The sequence below is a fragment of the Eleutherodactylus coqui genome, chromosome 7 (genome assembly GCF_035609145.1).
Source record: "Eleutherodactylus coqui strain aEleCoq1 chromosome 7, aEleCoq1.hap1, whole genome shotgun sequence".
NCBI classification, from domain to species: Eukaryota; Metazoa; Chordata; class Amphibia; order Anura; family Eleutherodactylidae; genus Eleutherodactylus; species Eleutherodactylus coqui.
This window is the reverse complement of record NC_089843.1, coordinates 5011215-5031229: the sequence shown is the minus strand read 5'-3', so window position 1 is coordinate 5031229 and position 20015 is coordinate 5011215. Positions and strand designations below refer to the sequence as shown.

Here is a 20015-nt window from a genome sequence, read left to right as displayed (position 1 = left end):
AGACTGGAGAAGGAATTCCTGAAGCAGCAGTACATGGTGGGCACAGAAAGGGTGGACCTGGCCACCACGCTCAGCCTCACCGAGACTCAGGTAAGGGGGCGCTCAGGGGTTATAAATGGGGGGGGGGTTACAGTGCATTTAGTCAGAACTATGCTTTATAGCCGTACTGCATGTATATAACTGTAAGGGTGCTCTATGTGCAGGGCCAGCCTCTATGCTGCCTGAGGCGAAGTGTAAAATAACCCCCCCACCCTGCAAAAAAGTACCAATACACAAGTGCGAGTAAGGAAGATGGAACTATATCCCTGCAGCGCCCCCTATTGGATGGCAGCACTGACAGCTGTGCATAGATCTCTGACTTGGTTTTAAATTCCTAATCGTTGTTTCAAAGACTTGTTTAAAGGGTCTGACATTGATTTGCAGAAATACTGCCATCCAATAGGTGGCGCTGCAGAGGTATTGCTCCATCTTCCTTATTTGCTTCCCAGAGGAGCATGCATGGCCTCTCTTCTCTCACCTTCTAGGTGTCTCCACGCACCTTCTGGGTGCTCTTCTTAAGGAGAGATGATACTCCTCTTAACACAAGATACCCAACACACATTTGTATCATCGAGACTTGTCTGAAGTGACAGAGTAGCAGTGGCCTTGATAGTAATAATGTCTCCTATAGTGGCCCCAATAGTAATAGCATCCCCGTAGTGGCCCCAGTAGGGGGGCCCTGGTAATAATGGTGTCTCCGGACCTGCGGCCCAGCAGCAACCCAACATGCATTTCCGCTTTGGGCCATTGCTGCTGAGTCTGTGACCCTTGACCCCCCCCCCCAGTGTCCGTGCTGTATACTTGCACTCCTGGGGAAGGGGCAGAGCTCACAGACTCGGCAGCAGGCTGAGTAAGGCCTCATGCACACGGGTGGGTTTTGCTGCGGAGTCCGGAGCGGGCGTCCACCTCTGGATACCGCAGCAATAACCCTCCATAGCAAGCTATGGAAAAATGATTCTTCCTGCGCACGGGTGGAGACCAACTGTGGTTTCCGTTCATGGATGAAAAATTACAGCTTGCTCCTTCTAACCGCGGTTCTCGCACGGACATCTACTGCGGGAAAAGCAGGAGTTTTCTTTTTATAAATCTGTAGTGCACATGTCCGACGGCGAGCGGACCACCGCAGTACAGAAGAAAAAGAAGAAGTAGCAGGTACGCGCGGACGCCGGCCAGGCACATGGTTGGATTCCGCTGCGGTCTCCCGTATGCAGAGTTTGACCCGCCCGTGTGCAGGCGGCCTTTGTGAAATGTCTGTTGCCTCGCTGCCCAACCGGCCGTCTCACAGGTGACAGCTATATTGTAGCAGCCATTACTATACCCTCCGCCCCTGTGAAGTCTTGCAGGCTGCCCCCTGTAGTGGTGCCCATGGCTGTAACTAAAGCAGGGACACCAGTACTACCAATGAAGCATTGTAGTTGGGGCACCATTACAGGTTTGCATTGGACCCCAGAAGGCTCACATTTGCACCTTTGCTAAAGGGTCTTGGACTTCGTTTAGGTCTTGCTATGGGTAACCTTTCTAACAATGCCGTTGCTTTCCTTTATAGGTGAAGGTCTGGTTCCAGAATCGTCGCATCAAGTGGAGGAAGCAGAGTCTGGAGCAAAAGAAGGCCAAATTGTCCCAGTTTGGCGTCATCCCTGCAGACCAAGCCTCAGAGCTGGCGGATGGGAAGGAGATGGAGGAGGATGAATTGGATGTAGAGCTCTAGACTCCGTTACCTCTTCTCATTAACCACTAGAACATTGACTGCTTAGTATGACTGGGTGGATGGGTCGGGGGTAACGGACCCTGCAGACTACTGAAGACGACCTTCGCCTTTGCCAAATAAAGCACTAAAGACAATAGATGGATACCCAACAACTTGGTGAAGAATGGTCGTCTTTCGAGAAGCTTGACCCATTGTCCTTTCTTGAGCCACGTAGAATCAAAGGCCCCCAGCGATGCCCAGAGTTGTTGGACGCCGGTACCCGGACTGTCTTCTGTACTTCTCCACACTGGCCAACACCGGAGGGACACCTACTACAAACCGGAGGGCAGCCCCGAAGGGAACCTGTAGGCTGCAGGGCTGCGGATTTCTTCTAATCTCTTCCCTAATTGAGAAGTTGGTCTTCCACATTTATCATTGATGGTGCAGGATGTACCTTTCTCTAAGGGGTTGGGTGTGGACATAGTCTTCGTGTTACAGCCGCTCCACAGGTTAAATACAGACCTCCCCAGTAACGCTGTTACTGTTTTATCAGCTTATTACTCTTCAGTTGACTTATCACAGTACGTCATTGACAAATACCCTGCAAGCAACCTAGGACCTGTATATATAGGACCCGTATATATAGGACCTGCATATAGGACCCGTATATATAGGACCTGCATATATATAGGACCTGCATATATATAGGACCTGCATTTATCGGACCTGCATATATAGGACCTGTATATATAGGACCTGCGTATATGTAGGACCTGCATATAGGACCCGCATATATAAGACCTGCATATATATAGGACCTGCATATATAGGACCTGTATATATAGGACCTGCGTATATAGGACCTGTATATATAGGACCCGTATATATAGGACCTGCATATAGGACCCGTATATATAGGACCTGCATATAGGACCCGTATATATAGGACCTGCCTATATAGGACCTGCATATATATAGGACCTGCATATATAGGACCTGCATATATATAGGACCTGCATATATAGGACCTGTATATATAGGACCTGCATATATAGGACCCGTATATATAGGACCTGCATTTATAGGACCCGTATATATAGGACCTGTATATATAGGACCCGTATATATAGGACCTGCATACATAGGACCTGTATATATAGGACCCGTATATATAGGACCTGCATATATAGGACCTGTATATGGCTTAAGACATTGTCCAATCCTCTGGTCTTCCGGCTGGTGTAAAGTATTCATGTCCGGCATCTGACTCCTCGGGTCCTTCGTGAAGGCCATTGTAACTTATATGAAGGACTGTATATACTGTTATTTATCAGGTTTGATGCTGTAATTTATTTATTTGTGTTTTATATAAAAAGATTTTTTTACTCTATTTTACTAAATTGTCTCCGCCTCGTCAGTCTCCTCCCTCCAAGCACGTCTGTTATGGTCGGCAATCCAGCGCCAGGCGGTTGGGGGTTAAGGCCGGCCATACGTTGCTGGCTGCGGTCCCTTCTATCAGTCGTGTCTGGCCAGTGGTTTTACACAAGTGATGCCATCAGTCCGGAGTCAGGACAGTAAGATGCTGCATGTAAGGTCTTCTGCCCGGCGCAGGGTGGCATCCAGTATGACGCCGATGCCATGGATGATCCCATAACTACTGTAGGACCCGTCTGGCACCAGTTACGGAGGGGGAGCCCGGCCTTAGATAGTCATTCCTGTCCACCCTGAGGATCGGGACTCCGCCACACATCAGGTGGTCAGCTGGTCATCCATGGCATGTAGCCCCCTAATCATTGTTAAGGACCCCCGCAGCACTTCAATGCAGAAAACAGTTCTTACTGATGCAAAGGTCCTCTGTGGCTACCAATAGCCAAACAGGGAGGTGACTGACAAAGCTGCAGTCCTGCGGGACCTCGTGATCTGAGCGGGCAGAAAAGACTGCAGCTCCTCAACGGATGCTGCTGCCCCCAGAAGTAATAAGAACCCTTTGTTGCCCCTTTAAATAATAATAACCCTTTGTTGCCCCTTTAAGTAATATTAATCCTTTTGCCCTCATTACTACACTGAAAGTCCTACTGGCCCAATAGATAATAATGCCCCCATTCTGCCCCTCATAAGTAATAATGCCAACTGTTCTGCCCAAAAAGTGATAATGTCGCCTCTTCTACCCTCTAAGTGATAATGTCCCCTCATTGCCCCTCTAGGTAATTACATCATCCTTTCTACCCCTGTGGGTAATAATGCCACATTTCTGCCCTATAAGTAATAATGCCTCTCCTCTGACGCTTGGGTAATAATCTTTCTTTTCTACCCCATAAGTTATAATGCCGCCTCCTTGACGTATATCGGCGCCCTGTATCAAATTCACCAAGTAATCAGAACTAGATTGTCGCCCACCTGGTGCCCGGCGGGAGTTCCCATAGGTCCTCGGGGAATCCAGCGGCACCGTGTCCAGGTCTACCCATCGTATTCCTCTTCGTCCTACATCCAGGGGGTCTGGAGGATAAGAGCCGGCTGAACTGCAGGGGCTTAAAGTAAAGCCAATCCAAGGGGAAAGAGGAAAAGGAATCTGGGCACCGCGGGACTCGAGGGAACGACGGACCTGATGGTCTACTGCCTATAATACCACACCTCATAGGGTCCTACAATAATGCATCCCGTCTCACCATACGCCAAGCATAAATACAAAAAAGAGGAAGCTCACCATCATGGCGTCCGCATCAGACGCCGGTTTGGTAGCCACGATGTCAACTCAAAGCGAACGTCCTCCCCACAATGTGACGCTGCGTCTGATGCGGACGCCATGGTAATACCCCTTTTCCACCCCTATAAGTAATACAGCCCCCTTTCTGCCTCTGTATATAAAATGATGCCTTTTCCACCCCCATAAGTTATAATGCCGTCTGTTCTGCCCTATAAATAATAATGCCGCCTCTTTACCCCCCCCCCCACACACACACACACACACACACACACAGACACACACATCTACCCACTTCAGTGGGACCACAGGAAGTAGCCGAGTGCTTGCACTTGGCGATGTCTGGCAGACGCACTGAGGAGGACGTGTAGTGGCCCCGTATAACAGGGCCCCTCCATAACTGTACGCATGCATTTGTCTTGTCAGTGTCTTCTGTGTTGGAAAAATAGTGTGTATTGCCTCGCTGCAGCAATGAAAGAGTTAACTTGTATGTGAGCTGAATGTCTGGAAAATGTATCCGTTTGTTTGTCACCTGACCTTGTGAGATATATGTGCTTGCCAGGCGTCTGCCAGGTACCGTTGTTCTGTTCTGAGTTCTGAAGGAGAAGAGGGGTCTTCAGGAGTTCCACACAGGTACCTTCAACCTGTGTGGTTCAGAATGGAAGAGGCAGAGACAATGGCCCAACGACTGTCAGGGCTTACTACCCCCAGGAGTTCGGCAGCGTGAACCTAACCGTGTGTGGACTGGTAGAGATTAGGAGAGAGTGTGGTACCAGGCCGGGACCTACAGATAACTGTGGCTTCTCCTGACGTCCCGTGAGTCCTCCCGGTCACACCATCTGTCCAGGAAACTGCTGAACTGTATGTGCGGCTAAAGTTGGGTAAAACTACTGGTCGCCCGTCCGTTGCCGGGGGCTGTGTCTTAAAAAGTACCCGTGTGTGTAGATTTACTCCAACAACCAGGAACTCCCCGCGGAAGCTGCATGAGAGAGGAATACTCCACCATCTAGGAATTAAGAAACACTGGCGTCACGAGTGACTAAAAGTAATCAGGTACTCCCTAAGTAGGTTCCTGTTTGTTACCCTGCCCTCGGCCCTTGGATAAGTCACCGGTTACCCTCCGGGTGGGAGATGGTAGAGCCACCATGACAGGGCCAAACTCTACCCCGCTGTCCCCTAGGCTGGGGGCCGCACTTCGGATGCTGCAGATGGAGCAGAGGAGAGCGGGGGGGTGCAGGGGCAATCTGCTCCATATACCTTCTACAGCCCCTTCATGTGCTCTGACCGATGCCGCAGGGGAGATGCATCTAGCAGACGTCAGCGATTGTATCTGTAGGCGGGGGTCACATGTCCGGTCGAATCACGGCAGAATTACGTGATTTTGCCATAAGTTATGACAAAAAAGAAAGTGATATTGTGATGCATCAGTCTGTATCCGTGCGGCGGATGAGTCATGTGATGCATCAATCTGTATGTGTGCGGCGGATGAGTCATGTGATGCATCAATCTGTATGTGTGCGGCGGATGAGTCATGTGATGCATCAATCTGTATCCGTGCGGCGGATGAGTCATGTGATGCATCAGTCTGTATCCGTGCGGCGGATGAGTCATGTGATGCATCAATCTGTATGTGTGCGGCGGATGAGTCATGTGATGCATCAATCTGTATGTGTGCGGCGGATGAGTCATGTGATGCATCAATCTGTATCCGTGCGGCGGATGAGTCATGTGATGCATCAGTCTGTATCCGTGCGGCGGATGAGTCATGTGATGCATCAATCTGTATGTGTGCGGCGGATGAGTCATGTGATGCATCAATCTGTATGTGTGCGGTGGATGAGTCATGTGATGCATCAATCTGTATCCGTGCGGCGGAAGAGTCATGTGATGCATCAATCTGTATGCGTGCGGCGGATGAGTCATGTGATGCAACAATCTGTATCCGTGTGGCGGATGAGTCATGTGATGCATCAATCTGTATCCGTGCGGCGGATGAGTCATGTGAAGAATCAATCTGTATCCGTGCGGCGGATGAGTCATGTGATGCATCAATCTGTATCCGTGCGGCGGATGAGTCATGTGATGCATCAATCTGTATCCGTGCGGCGGTTGAGTCATGTGATGCATCAATCTGTATCCGTGCGGCGGAAGAGTCATGTGATGCATCAATCTGTATGCGTGCGGCGGAAGAGTCATGTGATGCATCAATCTGTATGTGTGCGGCGGATGAGTCATGTGATGCATCAATCTGTATCCGTGCGGCGGATGAGTCATGTGATGCATCAATCTGTATCCGTGCGGCGGAAGAGTCATGTGATGCATCAATCTGTATGCGTGCGGCGGAAGAGTCATGTGATGCATCAATCTGTATGTGTGCGGCGGATGAGTCATGTGATGCATCAATCTGTATCCGTGCGGCGGATGAGTCATGTGATGCATCAATCTGTATCCGTGCGGCGGATGAGTCATGTGATGCATCAATCTGTATCCGTGCGGCGGATGAGTCATGTGATGCATCAATCTGTATCCGTGCGGCGGATGAGTCATGTGATGCATCAATCTGTATCCGTGCGGCGGATGAGTCATGTGATGCATCAATCTGTATCCGTGCGGCGGATGAGTCATGTGGACAAGGCAGCCATGTGATCCGTGAGGGACCTTCCATGGACACATCACACCCGGTTGGGGTTGGAGTTACACTCGGTCACTCAGTTATGTAGAGAAGGTCGGCCGTAGACATCCGTCCAACCAGAACACAATCCAGTATTGTCCGGTCAGTACAGGATTTTCCTACAGTTATGCGCCATGTTGGGGGCCGCATTCTGCATCTACACTTCCTGCCTTTTTATCTCCCACCTCAAAAGTGCCCCAACATCCTTAAGTCCCCAGCCCCAATCTTACACCCCAGCCCCGATCTTACACCCCAGCCCCGATCTTACACCCCAGCCCTGATCTTACACCCCAGCCCCCATCTTACACCCCAGCCCCGATCTTACACCCCAGCCCCCATCTTACACCCCAGCCCCGATCTTACACCCCAGCCCCCATCTTACACCCCAGCCCCCATCTTACACCCCAGCCCCGATCTTACACCCCAGCCCCCATCTTACACCCCAGCCCCCATCTTACACCCCAGCCCCGATCTTATACCCCAGTCCCGATCTTACACCCCAGCCCCGATCTTATACCCCAGCCCCGATCTTATACCCCAGTCCCGATCTTACACCCCAGTCCCGATCTTACACCCCAGCCCCGATCTTATACCCCAGTCCCGATCTTACACCCCAGCCCCCATCTTACACCCCAGCCCCGATCTTACACCCCAGCCCCGATCTTACACCCCAGCCCCCATCTTACACCCCAGCCCCGATCTTACACCCCAGCCCCGATCTTACACCCCAGCCCCAATCTTACACCCCAGTCCCGATCTTACACCCCAGTCCCGATCTTACACCCCAGTCCCGATCTTACACCCCAGCCCCAATCTTACACCCCAGCCCCGATCTTACACCCCAGCCCCGATCTTACACCCCAGCCCCGATCTTACACCCCAGCCCCCATCTTACACCCCAGCCCCAATCTTACACCCCAGCCCCGATCTTACACCCCGCCCCGATCTTACACCCCAGCCCCAATCTTACACCCCAGTCCCAATCTTACACCCCAGTCCCGATCTTACACCCCAGCCCCGATCTTACACCCCAGCCCCAATCTTACACCCCAGTCCCGATCTTACACCCCAGCCCCCATCTTACACCCCAGCCCCAATCTTACACCCCAGCCCCGATCTTACACCCCAGTCCCGATCTTACACCCCAGTCCCGATCTTACACCCCAGCCACGATCTTATACCCCAGTCCCGATCTTACACCCCAGCCCCCATCTTACACCCCAGCCCCCATCTTACACCCCAGCCCCGATCTTACACCCCAGCCCCCATCTTACACCCCAGCCCCCATCTTACACCCCAGCCCCGATCTTACACCCCAGCCCCGATCTTACACCCCAGCCCCCATCTTACACCCCAGCCCCGATCTTACACCCCAGCCCCGATCTTACACCCCAGCCCCGATCTTACACCCCAGTCCCGATCTTACACCCCAGCCCCGATCTTACACCCCAGCCCCGATCTTATACCCCAGTCCCGATCTTACACCCCAGCCCCGATCTTACACCCCAGCCCCGATCTTACACCCCAGCCCCGATCTTACACCCCAGCCCCGATCTTACACCCCAGTCCCGATCTTACACCCCAGCCCCGATCTTACACCCCAGCCCCGATCTTACACCCCAGCCCCGATCTTACACCCCAGCCCCGATCTTACACCCCAGCCCCAATCTTACACCCCAGTCCCGATCTTACAGCCCAGCCCCCATCTTACACCCCAGCCCCCATCTTACACCCCAGCCCCAATCTTACACCCCAGCCCCGATCTTACACCCCAGTCCCGATCTTACACCCCAGTCCCGATCTTACACCCCAGCCACGATCTTATACCCCAGTCCCGATCTTACACCCCAGCCCCCATCTTACACCCCAGCCCCCATCTTACACCCCAGCCCCGATCTTACACCCCAGCCCCCATCTTACACCCCAGCCCCGATCTTACACCCCAGCCCCAATCTTACACCCCAGCCCCGATCTTACACCCCAGCCCCAATCTTACACCCCAGCCCCAATCTTACACCCCAGCCCCGATCTTACACCCCAGCCCCGATCTTACACCCCAGTCCCGATCTTACACCCCAGTCCCGATCTTACACCCCAGCCCCAATCTTATACCCCAGTCCCGATCTTACACCCCAGCCCCGATCTTACACCCCAGCCCCGATCTTACACCCCAGCCCCCATCTTACACCCCAGCCCCAATCTTACACCCCAGCCCCCATCTTACACCCCGCCCCGATCTTACACCCCAGCCCCGATCTTACAGCCCCAATCTTACACCCCAGCCCCGATCTTACACCCCAGTCCCGATCTTACACCCCAGCCCCGATCTTATACCCCAGTCCCGATCTTACACCCCAGCCCCCATCTTACACCCCAGCCCCAATCTTACACCCCAGCCCCGATCTTACACCCCAGTCCCTACTTGCTAGTCGCTTTGGTAATTCTGATGTCTATTTAGTCCTGCTAATAAAGCTTGTTGAGTCTTGTATGACCACCTTAGGGGCTTCTGACCCCCCCTCTGGGATCTCCGATCACCTGGTGATTGATCACTATGCTCATGAATGGAGATAATGGCCGTGGAGGTCGGACTTCCCTCCAAGATCATTCTGTTTATCCCTCTATGGGGACAGGAGGCCGTTGACTTTTGTCATTGAGAAGGTTGGTCCCAGCAGGACTGACGAGTAATTACTGACAATCAACGTCATTAGCAAACCAATCAGCTAGCGAGCGGCTCAGACAACCGGGTTGGGCATTTGTGGATTCCCGTCTGGTACCGCTGGGGCCACGAGGAGCGCCACGCACTTGGAGGAATTCTTGGGTCTTCTCCAGATGCCACCACAGATGGCGGCTGCTACGATGAACCCTACAAGCGATTTCACTGAAATCACCTCATAAGGGGGTTAAAAAAGTCTCCTTGAAAATAACCTTTTTTCATTAAAATAGTAATACACATTTCTGCTGCCAAATTCGTAATTTCAGTAAATGCTAAAACAATTTCAGAATCGCTGTTTTTATTTTCATTCTCTTCTCAAAGAATTCTTACAATTATTGAATAAATGTTCTGTCCCCCAAAATGGTGCCAAAGAAAACGGCAACTTCCCAGACATGAAGGCAAAAATGTCAACCTGGGAGAGTCCTGTATAGGTGGTACCAGAGCAGAAGGTCCTTGCAAAATAGGTGTGGCCTCTCCAAGGGGCGGGACTAAATATATTCTGACCCCCCATATGAATATTAAAACCCAGATCAGATCTTTAAGTTAATTTTAGACCCTGGACCCCATAAATGCATTCAGATCCCCTATATAAATATCAGACCCCCTAAATAGCTCCTTAGCCCAACCCCCCTATATCAGACCCCATAACCCCTAACTTAATTCAGACCCCCACAATAAGACCCCAGACCAGGATTGTGTTCAGCTGCAAGTACTATTCGGTCCCAGACCAGACTGTATACTATATACTTCTACTCCCCCCAGCTCTGGCACCGCTGCGCTGCATCCGGACTGCTGTTTGGCATCGGGACCTAATGCCCGGGCTCCAAGGAGATATTGTATGGACCGCCATTCATTGGATTAATCCCATAGGTAAACACTACGTTTGGTTTCTCTGCAACTGCCCATATATTTAGTCCTGAGCAACAGGGCAAGGACCATGTATCACAGGGCAAGAACCATGTATCACAGAGTGAGGACAATGTATCACAGGGCTAGGACCATGAACCACGAGGTGAGGACCATGTAGCGCAGGGCGAGAACCATGTATCACAGGGCGAGGACCACATACCAAAGGGCGAGGACCACGTACCACAGGGCGATGACCACATATCACAGGGTGAGAACCATGTACCACATAGTGAGGACCATGTACCACAGGGCGAGGACCATGTACCACAGGGTGAGGACGATGTATCACAGGGCGAGAACCATGTACCAAAGGGTGAGGACCATGTATCACAGGGTGAGGACGATGTATCACAGGGCGAGGACCATGTACCACAGGGCGAGGACCATGTACCACAGGGTGAGGACCATGTATCACAGGGTGAGGACGATGTATCACAGGGCGAGGACCATGTACCACAGGGTGCGGACCATGTACCACAGGGTGAGGACAATGAATCATAGGGTGAGGACCATGTACCACAGGGTGTAGACCATGTTTCATGGGGTGAGGACCATGTACCATGGGGTAAGGATCGTGTATCTCTATTACTACTGGGGCTACTGTGGGGGTCACTATTACTACTGGTGCTACTATGGGGGTCACTATTACTATTGGGGCCACTATGGGGGTCACTATTAGTAGTGAGGCCACTATGGGGGTAACTATTATATTTAGGGTCACTATGGGGGTCACTATTACTATTGGGGCCAATGCTAGAGATACTATTACTACTAGGGCCACTATGGGGGTCAGTATTACTCCTGGGGCAACTGCTGGAGATACTATAACACTGGGGCCACTATGGGGGTCACTATTACTACTGGGGCCACTCTAGGGGTCACTATTACTATTAAGGGCCACTATGGGGGTCACTATTACTATTAAGGGCCACTATGGGGGTCACTATAACTATTAAGGGCCACTATGGGGGTCACTATTACTAATAGGGCCACTGCTGGAGATACTATTACTACTGGGGCCACTATGGGAGTCACTATTACTGCTGGGGCCACTATGGAGTTCACTTTTACTACTGGGGCCACTATGGAGGTCACTATTACTACTGGGGCCACTACAGCGGTCACTATTACTACTGGGGCCACTATGGGGTTACTATTACTATTGGGGCCACTATAGGGGTGACAATTACTACTAGGGCCACAGCAGGAGTCACTATTACTACTGGGGCCACTATGGGGGACACTTTTACTATTCGGGCCACTGCTGGAGATACTATTACTACTGGAGCCACAATTGGGGGGGTCACTATTACTATTGGGACCACTGCTAGAGATACAATTACTACTGAGGCCATTATGGGGATCACTATTACTACTGGTACCACTATAGGGGCGAGGACCATGTATCACAGGGCGAGGACGACATACCAAAGGGCGAGGACCACGTACCACAGGGCGATGACCACGTATCACAGGGTGAGAACCATGTACCACATAGTGAGGACCATGTACCACAGGGCGAGGACCATGTATCACAGGGTGAGGACGATGTATCACAGGGCGAGAACCATGTACCAAAGGGTGAGGACAATGAATCACAGGCTGAGGACCATGTACCACAGGGTGCGGACCATGTACCATGGGGTGTGGACCATGTTTCATGGGGTGAGGATCGTGTATCCCTATTACTACTGGGGCTACAATGGGGGTCACTATTACTATTGGGGCCACTATGGGGGTCACTATTAGTAGTGAGGCCACTGTGGGGGTCACTATTATATTTAGGGTCACTATGGGGGTCACTATTACTATTGGGGCCAATGCTAGAGATACTATTACTACTAGGGCCACTCTGGGGGTCAATATTACTATTAAGGCTACTGCTGGTGATACTATTACCCTGGAGCCACTATGGGGGTCACTATTACTACTGGGGCCACTATAGGGGTCACTATTACTATTAAGGGCCACTATGGGGGTCACTATTACTATTAAGGGCCATTATGGGGGTCACTATTACTAATAGGGCCACTGCTGGAGATACTATTTCTACTGGGGCCACTATGGGGGTCACTATTACTGCTGGGGCCACTACAGGGGTCACTATTACTACTGGGGCCACTATGGGGTTACTATTACTATTGGGGCCACTATAGGGGTGACAATTACTACTAGGGCCACAGCAGGAGTCACTATTACTACTGGGGCCACTATGGGGGACACTTTTACTATTCGGGCCACTGCTGGAGATACTATTACTACTGGAGCCTCAATTGGGGGGGTCACTATTACTATTGGGGGCCAGTATAGAGGTCACTATTACTATTGGGACCACTGCTAGAGATACAATTACTACTGGGGCCATTATGCGGGTCACTATTACTACTGGGGCCAAGATGGGGGTTGCTATTACTATTGGGGCCACTATGGGGGTCACTATTACTACTGGGGCCACTATAGGGGTCACTATTACTATTAAGGGCCACTATGGGGGTCACTATTACTATTAAGGGCCATTATGGGGGTCACTATTACTAATAGGGCCACTGCTGGAGATACTATTACTACTGGGGCCACTATGGGGGTCACTATTACTGCTGGGGCCACTACAGGGGTCACTATTACTACTGGGGCTACTATGGCGATCATTATTACTATTGGGGCCACTATAGGTGTCACAATTACTACTAGAGCCACTATGGGGGTCACTATTACTATTGGGGCCACTGCTGGAGATACTATTACTACTGGAGCCACTGTGAGGGGTCACTATTACTACTGGGGCCACTGCTAGAGATACTAATACTACTGAGGCCACTATGGGGGTCACTATTACTATTGGGACCACTGCTGGAGATACTATTACTACTGGGGCCACTATGGAGGTCACTAATACTACTGGGGCCACTATGGGGGTCACTATTACTACTGGAGCCACTATGGGGGCCACTATTACTATTGGGACCACTGCTAGAGATACAATTACTACTGGGGCCATTATGGGGGTCACTATTACTACTGGTACCACTATAGGGGCTAGGACCATGTATCGCAGGGCGAGGACCACATACCAAAGGGCGAGGACCACGTACCACAGGGCGATGACCACATATCGCAGGGTGAGAACCATGTACCACATAGTGAGGACCATGTACCACAGGGCGAGGACCATGTATCACAGGGTGAGGACGTTGTATTACAGGGTGAGGACCATGTATCAAAGGGTGAGGACAATGAATCACAGGCTGAGGACCATGTACCACAGGGTGCGGACCATGTACCATGGGGTGTGGACCATGTTTCATGGGGGGAGGACCATGTACCATAGGGTAAGGATCGTGTATCACTATTACTATTGGGGCTACTGTGGGCATCACTATTACTACTGGTGCTACTATGGGGGTCACTATTACTATTGGGGCCACCATGGGGGTCACTATTAGTAGTGAGGCCACTATGGGGGTCACTGTTATGTTTAGAGTCACTATTACTATTGGGGCCAATGCTAGAGATACGATTACTACTGGGGCCACTATGGGGGTCAATATTACTATTGGGGCAACTGCTGGAGATACTATTACTACTGGGGCCACTATGGGGGTCACTATTACTATTAAGGGCCACTATGGGGGTCACTATTACTATTAAGGGCCACTATGGGGGTCACTATTACTAATAGGGCCACTGCTGGAGATACTATTACTACTGGGGCCACTATGGGGGTCACTATTACTACTGGGGCCACTATGGAGGTCACTTTTACTACTGGGGCCACTATGGTGGTCACTATTACTACTGCGGCCACTACAGGTGTTACTATTACTACTGGGGCCACTATGGGGGTCACTATTACTATTGGGGCCACTATAAGGGTGACAATTATTACTAGGGCCACTACGGGGGTCACTATTACTACTGGGGCCACTATGGTGGTCACTGTTACTATTGGGGCCACTGCTGGAGATACTATTACTACTGGAGCCACAATAGGGGGCCACTATTACTACTGGGGCCACTATGGGGGTCACTATTACTATTGGGGGCCAGTATAGGGGTCACTATTACTATTGGGGCCACTGCTAGAGATACTAATACTACTGAGGCCACTATGGGGGTCACTATTACTATTGGGACCACTGCTGGAGATACTATTACTACTAGGACCACTATGGAGGTCACTTTTACTACTGGGGCCACTATTGGGGGGGGTCACTATTACTACTGGGGCCACTATGGGGGTCACTATTACTATTGGGACCACTGCTGGAGAAACTATTGCTACTGGGGCCACTATGAAGGTCACTATTACTACTAGGGGCCACCATGGGGGTCACTATTACTACTGGGCCACTATAGGGGTCACTATTACTATTGGGACCACTGCTAGAAATACAATTACTGCTGGAGCCACTATGGGGGTCACTATTACTACTGGGGCCACCTTAGGGGTCAATATTACTATTGGGGCCACTTTGGGGGTCACTAATACTACTGGGGCCACTCTTGGGGTCACTATTACTATTAGGGCCACGGCTGGAGATACTATGACTACTGGTGCAACTTAGGGGGTCACCACTACTACTAGGGCTACTATGGAGGTCACTATTACTACTGGGGCAACTACAGGGGTCACGATTACTACTGGGGCCACTATGGAGGTCATTATTACTATTGGGGCCACAATAGGGGTGACAATTACTACTGGGGCCACTACAGGGGTCACTATTACTATCGGGGCCACTATGGGGGTCACTATTACTATTGGCGCCACTGCTGGAGATACTATTACTACTGGGGCCACTATGGGGGTCACTATTACTATTGGGGGCCACGATAGGTGTCGCTATTACTATTGGGGCCACTATGGGGGTTACTATTACTAGTCGGGCCACTATAGAGGTCACTATTACTACTGGGGCCATTATGGGGGTCACTATTACTACTGAGGCCGCTCTGGAGGTCACTATTACTACTGGAGCCACTATGGGGGTCTCTATTAGTATTGGGGCCACAGCTAGAGATACTAATACTGCTGGGGCTACTATGGGGGTCTCTCTTACAACTAGGGCCACTATGGAGGCCACTATTACTACTGGGGCCACTATGGGGGTCACTATTACTATTGGGGCCACTATAAGGGTGACAATTATTACTAGGGCCACTACGGGGGTCACTATTACTACTGGGGCCACTATGGTGGTCACTGTTACTATTGGGGCCACTGCTGGAGATACTATTACTACTGGAGCCACAATAGGGGGCCACTATTACTACTGGGGCCACTATGGGGGTCACTATTACTATTGGGGGCCAGTATAGGGGTCACTATTACTATTGGGGCCACTGCTAGAGATACTAATACTACTGAGGCCACTATGGGGGTCACTATTACTATTGGGACCACTGCTGGAGATACTATTACTACTAGGACCACTATGGAGGTCACTTTTACTACTGGGGCCACTATTGGGGGGGGTCACTATTACTACTGGGGCCACTATGGGGGTCACTATTACTATTGGGACCACTGCTGGAGAAACTATTGCTACTGGGGCCACTATGAAGGTCACTATTACTACTAGGGGCCACCATGGGGGTCACTATTACTACTGGGCCACTATAGGGGTCACTATTACTATTGGGACCACTGCTAGAAATACAATTACTGCTGGAGCCACTATGGGGGTCACTATTACTACTGGGGCCACCTTAGGGGTCAATATTACTATTGGGGCCACTTTGGGGGTCACTAATACTACTGGGGCCACTCTTGGGGTCACTATTACTATTAGGGCCACGGCTGGAGATACTATGACTACTGGTGCAACTTAGGGGGTCACCACTACTACTAGGGCCACTATGGAGGTCACTATTACTACTGGGGCAACTACAGGGGTCACGATTACTACTGGGGCCACTATGGAGGTCATTATTACTATTGGGGCCACAATAGGGGTGACAATTACTACTGGGGCCACTACAGGGGTCACTATTACTATCGGGGCCACTATGGGGGTCACTATTACTATTGGCGCCACTGCTGGAGATACTATTACTACTGGGGCCACTATGGGGGTCACTATTACTATTGGGGGCCACGATAGGTGTCGCTATTACTATTGGGGCCACTATGGGGGTTACTATTACTAGTCGGGCCACTATAGAGGTCACTATTACTACTGGGGCCATTATGGGGGTCACTATTACTACTGAGGCCGCTCTGGAGGTCACTATTACTACTGGAGCCACTATGGGGGTCTCTATTAGTATTGGGGCCACAGCTAGAGATACTAATACTGCTGGGGCTACTATGGGGGTCTCTCTTACAACTAGGGCCACTATGGAGGTCACTATTACTACTGAGGCCACTACAGGGGTCACGAATACTACTGGAGCCACTATGGGGGTCATTATTACTATTGGGGCCACAATAGGGGTGAAAATTACTACTGGAGCCACTACAGGGGTCACTATTACTATCGGTGCCACTATTGGGATCACTATTACTATTGGGGCCACTGCTGGAGATACTATTACTACTGGGGCCACTATGGGGGTCACTATTACTACTGGGGCCAAGATGGGGGTTGCTATTACTATTGGGGCCACTATGGGGGGTCACCATTACTATTGGGGCCACTATGGGGGTTACTATTACTATTGGGGCCACTATAGAGGTCACTACTACTGGGGCAACTATGGGGGTCACTATTACTATTGGGGCCACTATGGGGGTTACTATTACTATTGGGGCCACTATAGAGGTCACTACTACTGGGGCAACTATGGGGGTCACTATTACTACTGGAGCTACTATGGGGGTCTCTATTACCATTGGGGCCACAGCTAGAGATACTAATACTGCTGGGGCTACTATGGGGGTCTCTGTTACAACTAGGGCCACTATGGGGGTCACTATTACTATTGGGGCCACTATAGGGGTCACTATCACTACTGGGGCCACTCTGGCAGTCACTATTAATAATGGGGCCATTACTGGAGATACTATTACTACTGGGGTCACTATGGGGGTCACTATGACTATTGGTGTCATTATAGGGGGTCACTATTACTACTGGGGCCCCTATGGGGGTCACTAGTATTACTAGGGCCCCTATGGGGGTTACTATTACTACTGGGGCTACTATAGGGGTCACTATTACTACTGGGGCCACTATGGGGGTCACTTTTACTACTGGGGCCACTATAAAGGTCACTATTACTACTGGGGCCACTATTGGGTTACTGTTACTACTGGGGCCACTATGATGGTCACTTTTACTACTGGGGCCACTGCTAGAGATACTGTTACTACTGAGGCTACTATAGGGGTCACTATCACTATTGGGGCCACTATGGGGGTCACTATTACTACGGGGGCCACTATGGGGGTCACTATTACAACGGGGGCCACTATGGAGGTCACTATTACTATTGGGGCCACTGCTGGAGATACTATTACTACTGGGGCCACTATTGGGGTCACTAATACTATTGGGGCCACTGCTGGAGATACTATTACTACTGGGGCCACTATTGGGGTCACTAATACTATTGGGGCCACTGCTGGAGATACTATTACTGCTGGGGCCACTATGGGAGTCACTATGACTATTGAGGCCACTGCTGGAGATGCTATTACTACTGGGGCCACTAAGGCGGACACTTACCATTGGGGGCGCTATGACTCACATCAGACGAGTCTTGGTGGGACACATAGTAACATAGTAACATAGTATGTAAGGCTGAATGAAGACATTGTCCATCTAGTCCAGCCTGTTTAGCCTCCTGTGTTGTTGATCCAGAGGAAGGCAAAAAACCCCAAGAGGCAGAAGCCAATTAGCCCTTTTGGGGGAAAAATTCCTTCCCGACTCCCTAATGGCAATCAGACTGTTCCCTGGACCAACCCCTAATAGTTCCTACCTGTCTGTATACCCGGATTGACAAATAACCTAAGATTTATATCCTATAATGTCCTTCCGCTCCAGAAAGACATCAAGTCCCCTTTTAAACTCCTCTGTGGATTTTGCCATCACCACTTCCTCAGGCAGAGAGTTCCACAGTCTAACTGCTCTTACAGTAAAGAATCCCCTTCTATGTTGGTGATGAAACCTGCTTTCCTCTAGACGTAGCGGATGTCCTCTTGTTACCGTCGCAGTCCTGGGTATAAACAGATCCTGGCAGAGATCCTTGTATCGTCCCCTCATGTATTTATACAGTTATTTGGTCGCCCCTTAGCCGTCTTTTTTCCGGGGTGAATAATCCCAGTTTTGGTGCCTCTCTGGGTATTCCAGTCCCGTCATTCCATGTATTAGTTTAGTCGCCCTTCTTTGTACCCCCTCCAATACCGTAACATCCTTCCTGAGCCCCGGTGACCAGAATTGTACGCAGTATTCTATGTGAGGCCTGACAAGTGCCTTATATAATGGGAGGATAATGTTCTCGTCCCTCGCCCCTATACCTCTTTTAATGCACCCCAAGACTTTATTTGCCTTTGCAGCAGCTGACTGGCATTGGTTACTCCAGTTTAGTCTACTATCCACTAATACCCCCAGATCCTTTTCCATATCACTTTTCCCTAGTGGTACCCCATTTAGTGTATATTTGTGACATCCGTTTCTCCTGCCCATGTGCATAGTCTTACATTTTTCAACATTGAACTTAATTTACCATTCCCCCCCCCCCCCCCCCCGGCTTATCCAGGTCCGTTTGATGCCGCACATTGTCCGCCGTTGTATTAATTATATTGTATAATTTTGTGTCATCTGCAAATATTGATATTTTGCTGTGCAGCCCCTCTATCAGGTCGTTGGTAAATATATTGTACAGAATGGGGCCCAATACTGAACCCTGTGGCACCCCGCTAGCGACTGTGGTCCAATCAGAGTACGAACCATTTATTACCACCCTCTGCTTTCTATCATTGAGCCAATTTTTTACCCACTTACACACGTTCTCGCCCAGTCCGAGCTGCCTCATTTTGTATATTAGCCTATTATGTGGCACGGTGTCAAAGGCTTTAGAGAAGTTCAGATATACAAGATCTATAGATTCTCCCTGGTCCAGCTTAGAGCTTACTTCATGGTAGAAGCTGATCAGATTTGTCTGACATGAGCGACCCTTCATGAATCCATGCTGGTGAGGAGTTATTCCCTTGTTTTCCTTGAGGTGCTCATCGATGGCGTCTCTCAGAATCCCCTCGAAAATTTTTCCCGTTACTGAAGTGAGACTTACTGGCCTGTAGTTACCAGGCTCACTTTTGCTCCCTTTTTTGTAAATTGGAACCACGTTGGCA

At 50.4% G+C, this 20015-nt stretch overlaps 3 protein-coding genes across 3 annotated transcripts in view; 2 read left to right on the top strand and 1 right to left on the bottom strand.

Annotated features, from left to right (window-relative positions):
* Nucleotides 1-1747, top strand: part of LOC136573278 (homeobox protein notochord-like) — a 2449-nt gene extending 702 nt beyond the window's left edge. The window contains exons 2-3 of the mRNA XM_066574573.1: nt 1-90; nt 1586-1747. The exon at nt 1-90 is cut by the window's left edge and continues 110 nt beyond it. Coding sequence (XP_066430670.1) covers nt 1-90; nt 1586-1747 — 252 coding nt within the window. The remainder of the gene's footprint in view (nt 91-1585) is intronic.
* A 4040-nt stretch (nt 1748-5787) lies between these two features.
* LOC136573267 (streptococcal hemagglutinin-like) lies at nt 5788-7092 on the bottom strand. Its single transcript, XM_066574564.1, has one exon. The coding sequence runs from the start codon at nt 7090-7092 to the stop codon at nt 5788-5790; it is 1305 nt and encodes a 434-aa protein (XP_066430661.1).
* A 133-nt stretch (nt 7093-7225) lies between these two features.
* Nucleotides 7226-11221, top strand: LOC136573266 (uncharacterized). The gene is made up of 2 exons (XM_066574563.1): nt 7226-9535; nt 10808-11221. The coding sequence occupies exons 1-2, from the start codon at nt 7226-7228 to the stop codon at nt 11219-11221; spliced, it is 2724 nt and encodes a 907-aa protein (XP_066430660.1).
* Nucleotides 11222-20015: the final 8794 nt, after the last annotated feature.

Excerpts from the sequence above, each read along its gene's own strand:
- LOC136573267 (XM_066574564.1), bottom strand. The coding sequence starts at position 7,092 with ATGGAAGGTCCCTCACGGATCACATGGCTGCCTTGTCCACATGACTCA.
- LOC136573266 (XM_066574563.1), top strand. The coding sequence starts at position 7,226 with ATGCGCCATGTTGGGGGCCGCATTCTGCATCTACACTTCCTGCCTTTT. Across the intron at positions 9,536-10,807 it reads CCTACTTGCTAGTCGCTTTG|GACCATGAACCACGAGGTGA; the intron begins GTAATTCTGATG and ends TCACAGGGCTAG.